At 41.1% G+C, this 14,694-nt stretch overlaps 1 protein-coding gene across 1 annotated transcript; it reads right to left on the reverse strand.

The window, feature by feature from the left end:
• Positions 1–1,703: 1,703 nt before the first annotated feature.
• Positions 1,704–2,322, reverse strand: LOC147442141 (uncharacterized). Its single transcript, XM_086529595.1, has 3 exons — positions 2,134–2,322; positions 2,005–2,066; positions 1,704–1,944 (listed from the first exon to the last, which is right to left on the reverse strand). The coding sequence occupies exons 1-3, from the start codon at positions 2,320–2,322 to the stop codon at positions 1,704–1,706; spliced, it is 492 nt and encodes a 163-aa protein (XP_086385721.1).
• Between the last annotated feature and the right edge of the window lie 12,372 nt (positions 2,323–14,694).

Consider the following 14,694-nt stretch of genomic DNA (forward strand, 5'->3'; position numbering starts at 1 on the left):
CCAAGCACCTTCGCAATAATAATTTTCATTGTTTTGAAGAACAAATTTTCAATGTTGCTTGCAAATCGTCTATCCACATTTTTAATCTCCCATTGTGCTACTTTTTGGTATTTTTTCTTTGCCAACACATGATACTTTCTTCTTTGACCAAAAAACAATGTTGGGAATGACAACTCCTCACAAGATTCATCATAAAAAATGCTCAGAGGGCTGAACCCCTCACAAGGCGCTATACTTGCAACTTGTGAATTATGATCCACAACTTGTTGAGCGGAGTAGATACCGTGCACCAAAGTGTCTGTAGAACCATTCTCATCTTCAACACCTTCTTGGTGTGGACTGTGACACACATCTGCATGGATTGTGAAACTAGATGACCAAGACATATCCATAGAAACACCATGCTCAATGTACAAGGAAGTACTCAATAGGTCAACCAAAGCTTGAAGCACACAGTTTGGCTGCACAATGCCACTCAAGTAGGCATGATCATAATCAAGCTTTCGCTTTATCTCAACTAGAATTAAAGCTTGATCACTAGAAAAGCGTGGAAACACTCTTTGTACTCGTGACAAATCTGCCATTACATTCACAATGCTTCCGCGCAAACCAAATTGACCTTCGAAGTTTAGTTCTCGAATTTGTGCGAATGGTATGCACAATGACACAAGATGACTCTCTATTGAATTCAACCTTTCCACACTAGATATTTTGACACTAAAAGTCATCTCTCTTCTCATGCAAAATAGTGGCTCCTCTTGTTTCTTCAATGCGGCCTTGCACGGGTGACACACTCGAAGCACCTTATCGTCAACCACTGTGATTGATTTTATTTTTCTAAGAAGCAATAACTCTACCTTGGACATGCCATGCAAACTTTGACAAAACATAAGCGAACCACATGAAGCACAATCAAAAGAAGGGGTATCCTCGATGATCTTCGCATATTGTGAAGTTCTACAAGAAGAAACTGTAGAGATTCTTAGATGTTTTCGAGATGACTTGGACATATTGTAAATTTTGGTTGTGACTTGCTTAAGCGTAAAGGTGTTGGGATATAGACTCAAGAAAGTAGATGCAATTTATTGAGCAGCAACATTATGGTTGTCGACAAGAGTAGCTAGAGATAGACTAGCCTCTTTAGTCCATACACATCGTTTACGTTTAGGACGGTCAAAACCAGCAGGAAACCATAAAAATTCACCATGCAAACTCAACACGACCAATGATGGCAAAGTGGATGAAGATGGACAATCATGTGCACCAAAGGAGCGAGCTTCACGCATAGCTTCACCTTGATAAAAGTAAAGTTTACACGTAGCAGAAAATATCGTGCACATTATACAAACCAAGTGTACACTTAACATCATTGAGGATTGGCGACTAGACAAAAGAGATATTATAAATTCTCTTTGATCAAAAGAGGGCGATAGAAGACTTATGGTCCAAGGCTGCACCCAAATTTTCAAAATGTCTTCATTTCTTAATGCTATTTGCTCTACAATAACATCAACAACTTTGGACTCAAGAGATTGCAATGAGAGGCTCAAGTTAAACACTTGAAGTAAGCTTAACAAAACATCTTTGTTGCTCGGAAAGTTACATATAAATATGGGATCAAGGTACAACCTTTTGCTTTGTGCCCACAAAATGAGATGACTTGCCATTTTACAAAAAGTATAGCTAAACAAAGAGAAAGAGAACTAAGCACCTTTGAAAGCAGTAACCTGACCCGCCTTGTCAATAGTGAACCAACCAGCCTTCTTAAAATTCAAGAGTGAAGATTTTAAATCCACCAAGCTTTGCTCAAAGAGATGCAGAAATGGGCGAGAGAATCCTAGTACTGAGTCGACTACTGCACCTTGTAAAATAACACCAACAGCCTCTCCATCTTGAGGATATAATTTGGCAGGTAAGACGGGTTGCTTATTGATTGTAGACAGTCTTCCACATGAGTAGCAAAATGGGTTGCTAGCTTGGCGGCTTATATTCAGACCTTTTCACGTGCCACAAGAGAACTCCACATCCAAGCTGTTCACACTCACAATCTCCAAAGTTCCAAACACCTACCAATTTCACATTTATCAATGAGGATTATACCGATTTTTAATTGATATGCAATAAAAAATTTACCTTCTTCCCAAAGCCTAAATTCGAGACTTGTTTATGCAAGTATTCTTGGAAGACATCAGCCAATGAAGGAGGCAATGGACATAATATTGTAGCATCAACAACACTTAGAGTATTCGACAGGTGCTTGAAAACGTTGATGTTTTGAGCAACACAAGTGTAGAATCCCTTTTCTTTGACCTCATTTACCATAAGTTGATAATCGAGGCGCCGGGTTGGGACAAACAAAAGCTGCCATAAAAAAAGTCTTAGAAAAAGGATACACTATAGATTTTAAGGATGGGAGACACTTACACTAGCTCGATCGCTTGTTGACGGCCCATCAGCAACAGTCAATCGAAAACTAGGGGTACCATCATTTCTAGTTGCATTCTCTATTTTGACGACAATGAACGCAACAGTTGCCACTGACTCGTTAGCACTAGAACTTTGGGCCAACAACTCTTTGATCTTCTGTTTTGGATAAAGGTAGAGGCAACACTCGAAAGGCTCAGCCTTCACAACCAAAGTAGTTGCATCAGCGTACAAAGCCCACAGACAGGTACCGCCGTCTTTTGCAACAGCTCTTTTTACACATGCCCCCTTGATGCACACATAATCATGGACAACAAAGGCCTCAATAAAGTCTGAGAGGTATATCTCGGTCACAACAAAAGTCACAGTATGACGAGATTCTCTGTCAAGAAGGTCTGCACGTAGGTATCTACCAAAGTTAGATTTGGGTATTTTATAAGTACCATACTTACAGAGCACTTTGCCTTCAAATGCAAATCTGAAATTTGCAATTTCTGACAGCTCGGAGATAGCTAGGTTTCTTAGGGCAGGGGTTATGGCTAGTTGTGAAGAGAAAGATTCAACATTAAGCTCATCTTTCTCTTCCCATATATTTTTTATCAAAGGGGATGAGAATGAGGTATCTGCCAAGCACCTAGTCGCCTTACCTAAGAAAAAGCATTGGTGTGAGCAAAATACTCTAAAGATCAAAACACAAAACAGTAAACATTACCTCTAACTGCAAGCAAGGCCTTTTTAATAGCTGAAGAAGAGGCTTTATTCAACTTTCCTCTTGGGCTAAGTTTTTTGTTGTGCGGGGAAGTTTCAGAGATTTGATTGGGGTTTCGAGACACGGGTGAATATTCAGTAGCAGTGCTACACTTGGTACTCTCAAGAAGCTCTACTTCCAATGAAGGTGCTTCTACACGCTTAGGCTCAGACAATGCCTCATCAAAACTAAGATCTACAAACATATGCTCATGTCAATGCTCAAGATCATATGCTCAAGGTAATCACAGCTCAAATAAAATGTTGTTACATACTCACCCTTCATGGAAGTATCCATTGTATGAGGTATATAAACTAGAACTGCAAGCAACTATGAGTAAGAAGAGCTAAAGCCTCAAGAGAGCATATGTATATTGTGCAAGAGATAGTTATATATATAGGAGCTGCATGAAAGGCAGAGGAGAGGAGTAGTGGATTTGTTTCTATAATGAGAGCCACTGTCTCACGTTCAGCACAAAAGCCAAAACAAGAAAGATTGCAGTAAAATGATGCAATATCTTTTCATAAATGAGAAGCTATCATTTCACATTTTCAAAGTAAGTGCACGTTTTTCAAAGCAACTTTATTACCCTACTTGGTGGCATTGAGAGTAAGTTGTAATTATTTTATTCTTTTTAAAAGAGTAAGTTAATATCTAACAATAAATCTGAAATATAAGACATTATTGGCATCAAATATATACTAATACGGTGTATTTATCATGGCATACGTGTTTAGTTTAAAAGATTTTAAATTACCAATAATATCAATAAAATAATTTAAAAATATTATTTATAATATTAAAAGCTAGACTACATTAAAAGAACCGACTTCAATTCAAAACCCTAATCTTTTAATAAATACAACATGTTTTTCAAAAATAATATAAACCTATCTATTTTCTTATATTAAAATTAAGATTGTGTACAGTAATATTGTCTTAGTTTTGATCAATATTTCATGGAAAGCTATAATACCAAAACGACTTTTGACTCCAAGATTCTAAACTAATTTTTATAACAAATCAGCAACAAAATAGGCTTCATAAGCAATTACTAAACAAAATAATCCACAAGAGCAATTAAATTTGACCTTGACATTTGTCTTTCCCTATCCCATAAGCTCAGAACAATATGCCCAAAATGAAGGATGTATATCCATAGTTGGGTATATACTAATCTTCAGAGCTTATCCAAAATCCTCGTTAAACTGACAGTAAGCCAAAAGGCTCTATTCCTCACAGCTTATCCAAAATCCCCGTTAAACTGATAGTAAGCCAAAAGGCTCTATTCCTTTGCCTGAAGAGGCATAACAAAAATACTTTACTTTTCAACACAACTTGACTTATGCCTGTACAAAGCTAACTATTAAAAAGAACAGCAGTGGATCGAAACACGGCTACTTATCTCACAGTACCATGAAAGTAATTATATAAAAAACATAACCAATTTAAAGCATCGCAGATGCTCACAAAAGTCTTAAGGCATAATTTTTTACTGATCCAGGATCTGCCTTGCAAAACTGAGAGAGGAAAGTAGATATTGTTAATAACTTAAATACTTCTCGCCACTCAGCTTAATCAGAAAATCATCCAAGATTTAGCAACTCGTGCATACAAGAAAAGCCTGAGATTCTTTAGCAGCCGCACACCAGAATTGAGCATGGTGTTAGAGCTGTACAGTTAGCCAAGGTAATGACCTGAGATCGACAACATGCGAGTAGGTACCCCAGAAACTTTCATCAACGTATCTGCAGAGTCAAAAGCAGATGGGTAAATAAATGAAGAAAGCAACATGAAGCAGAGCCGGAAATATACGGCCCCAGTCCATACCCAAAACCTCAAGAATATGTAACCTATTATCTAAAAGCATATTAGCGAAAATAACATCAAATAACATCCAGTCGTTCTCAGAAAACCTCAACATTACCTAACCTATCATCTAAAGGCAATTATTGGTGAAGTTAACATCTGCTCACATCGTCCCAGCCCTTCTGAGTAGTTGTGTCCCAGTAGCCGAGTGTAAATGCGCCACTGCCTTGCAAATTTAAAACATTTACAAACACAACATAAGGAAGCATAAGCAAAGCAAAATAACTCTGCAGTAGTATCCGTTCAAGCAAAGAAATGGTATACGAAATTCAAAAAAGCTCTTCAACTTCTTCACAGGCTATGATTACATCGAACTAAGGGATGTGGAAGCAGCGGGAGCAAATATAGGCGAGCATATTAAATGGGCACAATGGACTCATTCTGCACATTGGCCGTGCTGTCTTAGCATCGGCAGCCAGCTTTTGTAGCCGATTACACACGCGCCAAAGCTGTCATACTCAGCGGGGCTGATTCTGCACAATGGGCGCACAATGGGCGTGCTGTCTTAGCATCGACAGGCAACTTCTGCAGCGGATTTACACGCGCCAAAGCTGTCAGATGTCCGCGGGGCTCTCAATCTGCAGGCCCGTCGTAGTGTAGAAGTCCCCACCTGATACCTGATACAAGAAGCACATAAGCCAAAGCACAGTGAGAGAGAGAGAGAGAGAGAGAGAGAGAGAGAGAGAGAGAGAGAGAGAGAGAGAGAGAGAGAGAGAGAGAGAGAGAGAGAGAGAGAGAGAGAGAGAGTGGGAGGGAGTTACTCTGCCTCAGTAAAATGCGCATGACTTTACCTAGGGCAGGCCCTATGGGGCTCACTGCCTTGAAGGCGTTTGCACACACCCAAGCAGCCCCCTCGACCTCGCCATCCCGCTGCAGAGGAGGAAGAAACGTCACTACGCATCCAAATGATGGGCTTCTTGAAAACCTAAACGGAGTGTCTTATCACTCCTTCCAAAAAATTTGGGCAGGCCAATAAAAATGCTACACATGGGCAACCCATATCCCTATCTCTACCAACCACTTAGGATACCCACTTTGTGCGCTCGTCACATTCCCCACCACTTTAATCATTCCACAAAACGGTGCTTGATTAAAAACCACAAAATGAACATAAAAAAATAAAAAATTATTTTAGTCAGCAAAAAGAGAAGTGATCTCTATAGCCTTTGCCCTTTGGGAAGGCCAAAAAGAGAACCTACACCCTTATGAGGAAGTTGCTTAAGAAACTTCCTGTGCATAAAAATCTCAAAGTTAGGGGAATTCTAAAAGAGCACATGGGACACATGTCAGACTCTCACTAAGCTTAACCACATGGTGTGCTTGAATGCTATTGGTTGGGCTAAAGATGAGCTTCTACTTCCATTTAACAAATATCTAGATATTTTCAAGCGCTCTCTCTCTCTCTCTAAGGGGTGAGGAGGACACTTGTCAAAAGACTACCCATGTACTTGACTGCATGCTGCATGTGATTGGCTAGGGGGAGAGGGGTCCAATGAGCTTGCAACATGCAGAAAGGTCACCACTCGCCCAAAGCAAGGAGGGGGGGTGCTAGGGGGATATACTCCACACACACACTCGTTTGCAAAGCCATTCTCACTTGGTGAAAGTTGAAGAACACCAGTTGTCACGACAAGGGTCCTGTATCCTAAGAACTAGGATAGTCATGGACTACGGCCAAGGGTCGGGCTAGGCAGTGTGGACAAGGGATCCGTCTAGGGCAAGGGGCTAGGAGCTTATATTTATAAAGGGAGGTTGGGAGGAGGATCTCAAGTCTAGTTTCCCTAGTTCTTACACTGGTATCAGAGCTTAGGAGTCTCTCTTCCACTCTCTCTCTAGGCGTGGTCACTTTAGGTTCCTAAAAGCACGGTCTTTAGGTGGGAACCGTGGCCTTTGTGAGGCTTTTCCAAAAATAGTATTTTTTCTTGCCAATTTGGCCAGTCTTTTCTGTTTTGGAAACCACTGTGTGGTGCACGAAATCATGAGGAGTTGGGCTTGAAGAGAGCGCCCTGTGGAGGAGGGGGAGGATACATGACCTCGTGGCCGCTACTGGCCTGGGCAAGCACCCACAAACCTTCTTCGTCCTCGCGCTGAGAGCAGCACGCTGTCTGCGTTTTTGGCTTCAAAAATAACATGATTTTTCACATTGAAGGGCCTTTTGGCCATTGTTTTTGAACCTTGGCCACTGTTAGTGGCCCTTCCCACAAGAAAGTCGAAAACTCAAGGCGGCCAAGCACGGCAGAGCAAGCTACAAGCCGTCGAAGCTTTTCCCTCGAGCTTCACGGCTTAAGATTTTACTCACTTTACTGCAGAAAATTCCAGAACCTGCGTGCTCCGGTGGAAGGCAAACGACCACAAATTTTTGTTGAGCAGGAATAACTCAGGATTTCGAGCCGGCTGCAAACCAGATTTTGCAAGTTTCGCACGCCACAAATTCCAACCGATTTTCCGTTTGCATAGGATGCAAATCCAGTTATCCACCACTATGAATTGATCGGTGTTTTCGAGTGCATCCTCGGTTGCAAGCCAATTGCTGATTTCGCAGTTGCTTGGGATTTACAATCCGACTTCGAATTCGGCGTTCGGTTCAGTTGAAGACATAATTATCCAGTTACATCAAGTCTACATTAGACGACTTGCAACTTGCTGGACTGCACACGATGTGAACAAGTTTATTGGTAAGTCAACTTTCTCAATACCTTCAAAGTCATCGGCAATTTGAATTTCTTCGGTGATTTCACCTCTTTGCCAATTCTACCGTGGCTTGAACTTCACCCGCTTTACGACCGCCGGTGAAGTTAGCACGGCTCACCACCGGCCTCTGTGTTCAATACGGCTACGAGCTTTTTTTTGCACTATAAGGTACTGTTTTCTCTTTTGTTCGCCCAACACAGATTCGCCATGAGTGCAGAAATTGATTATCGACACATGTTTGACTTTGAATACCTGGAATTGGCTCCACCTGTGGATGTCATGGGGCCGAATACTCTCACGGAGGGTACCATCATGGCAACAGGGATGGATGGTGCAAACCCAGGTGATCAATCTCTGTCTCCTCATTTATCAACCCCTCCTCCTCATAGCGTGTTGGATATTCTAGAGGATGACAGTCAATTGCCGGATGCCAGGGAGTTTGTCACTTGCCAGGAATGGCAAACTTTTGATGCCCGATTTCGCAAGCTCGCTGTCAGGGTTCAAATATTGGTTACGCAAGTAGAAAATCTTACACAACTAATTTACAGAATGCTACCAAAATCAGCTCCCCACTTGCCAGCAACCCAAGGGGTTGCCAATCTACCAGTTATGACCAAAGAGGTCCAACATGTCCAAAATAATTCGGTTGTCGAAACAAATCGGGGCACGACCAACGTGGTCAGGAATCAACTATCACCATCCGACTTTCAACGAAAAGTAAAAAATTATGCTTTATTTTCTTAGGAACGCATCAAGAAAAGCAGTGTCCACATGTCTGACAAACGTAAACATGATGCATTAGTTCGTGATTCGACATAAACTCCATGTTTTGGTGCAAGGCACAGTAGTTATATGTTTTTATACGTACAGGTGACTTTTTCAGAGTATTGCCTATTTTTTTCCATTTGGGTAGGATTATTCCCTAATTTCGTTTTTGAAATCATCATTTTTGGTACAACCAACATGTGCAACACGGTTTCTAAATCGTGTTACCATTGACTTGGGGGGCAAGAGCAGTGGCAACCAAGTTTAGGGCATCTACATTAATCAGGACCTCATTTCATCGAATCACTAGCAGTCCGATCAATGCAAGGCATTTTTCGTAGTAACTTTTACGGTAGCCACAGGCTTCCACTTTTATATGCAAGGCATGAAAGGATTACGCTATCACACTTGCAACTCTGTCACGGACAGACTAAACAAACGGATTGTTTAATATGATTGTTGGTTGCTATCACCAACACAACAACACTAAAAGGAACCTACCTCTAGGGGCAAAGAGCCGATGCTAAGTCTTACTCATACAATCACGACCCCTGCAAGCTAGGTGGATTGGAATAAGTTTTCTGTTACCTCCCTCATCGGGAGATTCATACTGGAAAACTGGGAAATGCTTATAGGATAAGCTGCGAGTCAGGCATACGATGCGTACAAGCACATAGCTTAGGCACACACTCTAAAATCTTAAGGAATGTTCCTCAGCCCAGCATGCTCTTCTTTTCGTTCTTCATCTCTTTCTCTAAGGAACAACATGAAAATTTTCTACGACGTTTTGTTACATGTTTCACTAGTAAGTTCTTCTGAGCCAAGATGCTCTAAAAACTCTCAGCTAGAAATTGGGCAAGGTGTCATCCACATTAGTCTTCATCGGTTCGATGATTGAACACTAATTGCCATGATGGCTATGAACCACGCACGCTGGCTAAGAGCCATTGCTAAACCTAGGATAAGATCCACTTGTTGGTATTCCTTGGACAATTGTTCCCAAGATCGAACAACTCTACCCAGGGAAGTACACATCGACATTATTGGACAAGTAAGAGTCTTGTCCTTACGGATGTCTAGGGTGTCATTTTTCCACTACATGTTTTCAGTGCGACACTCAAGTTGAGTTTTTCATACTCTTCAACTCACAACAACTGAGCTAGAAGGAAATATCGATGCACTAATCAGTTGCGACAACATGGATTTCCTGCTCTCTATAACACTACGGAGTGTCTATGGACATATTGTTTTGGAGTAAGACCCGGCGGGTGATTGTTACATCACCCCATAGGCATTAAGGATCATAGTTTGATCTGCATTGAGGATCACAATTGATCTCTCCCAGTTATACTTTCAAGGAAAGAATTCCACAATCTACCACACGCGGTAGCGGACGGACACACTCTTCAAGTTGATTCCCATCATTCTGTACAAGGTTGACTATGTTGGTTACCGTTATCCGCTAGTCGAGCAGTTTCTACAAAGAGTCTTACCAAGGGGTTTGACTACGTAGATTCTAATCCAAGGGCTTGGATTGCAAAGGCAACACCCCGGGTTCCCAGTGCAATGCTGTTTGTTTTTTAGGTAGGGGATGTGTTCCTATACCATTTGCATACAGGTAAGTGTACTGAACTGGTGTCATTCCATGTTTAGTATGCTTTGCTTCATTTTTTAAGACGTCTAAATACGCTTGAATGTTACAGAGCCATGCCAAGGGCATGTTGGCACAAAGTATTTTGGGCCAAGCGTCCAATCTATATTTCTGTCCTATGCGGTTACGAACCTAATTTTAGGGTTTAATTTGGCACATGTTGTCACATGGGATGCAACATGTTCTATGAACTCAAGGAGTTCGGTTTAGCCAGTGTGGAGCAAGATAACGAGGGTCCCTCTCACTCTTGTCGCGGAGTGTTTGCAGTTCCTCCACACTACATCTTGTACTTGTTGGATGTCGCTTTTTCGGCCATCCTTATTCGAGACATATTCCACATGTGGTGAATATGAGTCTCTGGGACTGACACTGGCGCCTACTTCTTAATGATGTGTCATGAGAAGTCCCTACTTGCTGGTCGCATCCATTTGCTCGACCATTTGGAGCACACCGTATCAGGAACAATGTCAGTGGCCAGAAAACGTCGGGTACTCAGTACAGACTTGTTGCGATGACAAGTGCTGTGAAACCACCTTAACGGAGGGTCGTTTCTACATATAGCCAAGTATGCTAAGTTTCTGGGAAGGTCTCATGGTTGGTACCTAGGTGTGACTGAGCTTTCACATTCTGCTATGGTCCAACTCTTGTTCAAAGGCTTTCATTTACGTACCGTGGAAAGTCTCGTCATGGAATTGCGGTTCGGATAAATTTGTGTTAAATGCATGCACACTAGGTCTTATGGGCCCTAGTGGTTAACACTGATTTATTTGAAGTGGCATGCCAATTCATGGACTTTATTCTCTCTGCACCTTTTTGCACTGCATGTGCAATCTCTCCTACAGATTTATTATGAGTTTACACTCTGCCATACAAGGCACTAGCTCAGGATGGGTGTCTATGATTGGATGGTCTAAACTCTAGGAGCTTACTCCAGTCCACCCCGCTTTCAACCTAGTTGGTTGTCTTCACTTCATATAAAATATATGGCTGGATACTCAATGATTGAATCCTAGTTTATCGACAGTCATGGAAGACTATCTGTAAGTGGTTGGGGAAAAGCACCTCACTCTTACTGTTGCTATTCATCTCATGTTGGATGGGCAAATTACAAATATCTCTTTTGCTAAAGGATCTGGTAAGAGCATACGTTAGCACAACGCATTTATGAATAGATGATTTTCTCCCTATTCTAGAATTTGCTTAAGTAAGGATTTCAACTTTGAACACCTATTGTGGTGGGGTTGGATATTGTTTCAATAGTTTCATAAGTCAAGGACTTACCAGGTGTGCTGACAAAGTATGTTGGCAAGTAACCTTCATTAGGGATGAACATGTAGTTCTATGTGTTCCAATATGTTCAAAAGTCTGACATAAGGCCATGCCCTACTCTACTTCTTCGTAGCTATGAAGTTTTTTTAGATACTCACGCGAGTTGGAAATCTGGCTCTCAACTTCATGGACAGTTGCACCAATGTTTTCTTGCATTATTCCAGTACCTTCAAAAGAGCTGAACACTGGTTATGCCTTTGGACAACTCTTAGTTATGGTTCCTCCTTTACAGTACTCAAGTGAGTTATAAATGGAGTTACCATTTAGACCCAAATGCTTGCAAACGGACAACAATGTTGAAAATCAAGATGTTGCTCTTGGTTTCATTGAACCTCCTCACTGCATCACGCTTGGGATACCAACACAGAAAACATCAGTCTTCTTACGAAGATATCACCACTTTTGTTTTCGAGGACGAAAACTCTTCTTTAAGGGGGGAGTAATGTCAGGACAAGGGTCATGTATCCTAAGAACTAGGATAGTCATGGACTACGGCCAAGGGTTGGGCTAGGCAGTGTGGACAAGGGATTTGTCTAGGGCAAGGGGCTAGGAGCCCGCCTATATAAAGGGAGGTTGGGAGGAGGATCTCAGGTCTAGTTTCCCTAGTTCTTACACCAGCTCCTTCTCTAAGCTTGTGAGAGTGAAAGCCTACACCAACACTCTTGGCTATGGAATGCAAATCCAACCAAGAGTCATGCTTCAATGATTAAGCTTGCCATCTTTTCCATCTTCATTACTATGCTATTATGTATGCTAGCAAGAAGAGTAATGATAAGTGAGGAACTATTTCTTTCTCCTATGGAATGTTTCTTCTTCCTCTTCCCTATCCTCATTCCCTGCTAGCTCTCTCCACCTTTAAAGGTGTTTGAGGCCCTGGGAGTGAGGCTTGGGATAGTTAATGCTTTCTTCAAGTTTATGTTATGCTTGTGATGCACGAAGCTTTCCATCTTCATTGCGTTACCTAGGTTACAAGGAACACAAAGATTGTATTATACCAAGTCTCTCTTGATGGGAGAAACTATAATACAAATGCCTATTGGAGGGGGGACCAGCTCCATATGAATCCGGTCCTCAACTATTGTCATGGTCCTTAACTATTGTCATGTTCTCTAAACTCTCTCTCTTGCAAAAGTATTGTTCATGCCAAGTTAACTAAGTACCATGTTTATGTTGCTACCATCAATTAAGTTCAACCACTATGCTCACAAAGAATCTCTCAAAAGTGCTTCACCTAATTTCCTAATTCCGCTACTCTCAAAGTTCATAGGCAATTTCCATTACACACTTGCCTCAATCTCTTCTTATTGACCTTGAGAAACTCTATAAGGAGGCCTTTTAGGCGGTGAGCTTCCTGGTAGGAGCTAATTCGATGGTCATCATCCCCTCGTTTGGAAGTAAGTCCATAGGGATGTCATCGATAAAAACATCTTGGAGTCCATTTAGAAAAGAAAACAAGTCTAACTCTTCTTGATTCCTACGATTTTCATTTGATAAAACAATAGCGTCATTAGTGAATTCTTTGGCAAAAATCATGAACGCAAAAATCAAGCTTTTCATTGACTTATCAAAAGTAGGTGAATTTACAAGTGGTATAGTACAACGAGACTCATTAGCATCTATATACATGATCTTTTCCCTATAGGTGAAGTAGATTCTCCTTTTAGGGAACTTCATGTTGGCAGCCATGCGGTTGAACCATGGTGCCCCTAGGATAACATCCTCATGTTGGAGAGGAGATATAAAAAAGTCTTCTTTGTCGACGTAGCTTTGGACATGAAGCCTCAACTTCCCAATCAAGGGAGTAATGGAGGCTTGCTATCCCTTGAAAGCTCCATTGGCAGTTACAGTATCTCCCATCTCAAAAGCTTAAATGCCCAACTTAGTGGCCAACTCCATTGATATGAAGTTGTGAGTAGAGCCAGGGTCAAACAAGATGAAGTCCTAAGGTCTCTCTCCTTGGAGAGGAAGGGAAATCCCATAAGCACGAAGTTGTTGAGTAACTCCGGCTTGCGAAGCAAGGTTGCCCATAGCTTGATGCAACCTAGTAACAAGATAATTAACAAACATGTGGGCGTTATCATTAGCACCATCATGTGCAAAATAAAAGTATCAATGTTCATTCTACTCTCTTGGTTATTGTCAGCCATGCTAATTAAACTTATGTATATAATTAATTTGTGCTTTGGTACCCTCAAAAACCTTAGTTGCTACTCTTCTTTAAATTTGAAAATTAGTCCTCAAGCAGCCACCACACCCACGGTTTAGAGACTGTTGATTGCAACGACTAGTCAAGAGGGTCTAACATTGCTTGGTTGTTTATAGTTCTTGCTGAGCTTGCTAGTAGCTCAATAATGGTTAAGCCAAAGGCTAAGCCAAAGGCAAGCCCCGAGAGACTCCATTATTAAGACTATAGTTCCCAACGGTGTACCTTGAATTAATTCCTTTTCAACCAAGATAATAGATCCCTAACCCACTTACCTTATTGCAATGAATAGGTCCAAACTTTCATGGACAACTTAATGACCTCTCTTATTCAGCAAGAAAAGAGAAACCAATAGCTCTTATACTAATGTACTGGAAATGGCCTATGAACTTTGAGAATAGAGGAATTAAGAGAATTAGAGTGAGCATTTTTGTGACACTACTTGGAGAACATAGAGGGTGAACTTAATTAGCGGTAGCAACATAACCATAATACTTAATTAACCTGGCATGAACAATACTTTTGCAAGAGAGGGAGAGTTTAGAGAGCTTGACAACAGTTGAGGACCGGATTTATGTGGAGCCGATCCCCCTTCCAATAGGCTTTTGTATTATAGATTCTCCCATCAAGAGAGACTTGGTACAATAAAATCTTTGTGTTCCTTGTGACCTAGGTGATGCAATGAAGATGGAAAGCTTCATGCATCACGAGAATAACATAAACTTTGTATATATATATATATATATATATATATATATATATATATATATATATATATATATATATATATAGAGAGAGAGAGAGAGAAGTATAGTTGCATCATTGCCGATTGTCCGAATGGCACGCGGGGAAGTCTTAAAGAAAATCAAAGATACACCATCGCATCATACAACCACATCGTCAAAGTTACTTATATACATAGGCTAAAGTAGCACATGAGTTCCCATCAGAAATTCAAGAACCATAGACCACAACAACTATTTCAAGTAGACATTTCTATTTAGTCATTCACTC

Source organism: Adiantum capillus-veneris, chromosome 14 (assembly GCF_014529385.1).
Source record: "Adiantum capillus-veneris isolate H3 chromosome 14, ASM1452938v2, whole genome shotgun sequence".
Taxonomy (NCBI): Eukaryota; Viridiplantae; Streptophyta; class Polypodiopsida; order Polypodiales; family Pteridaceae; genus Adiantum; species Adiantum capillus-veneris.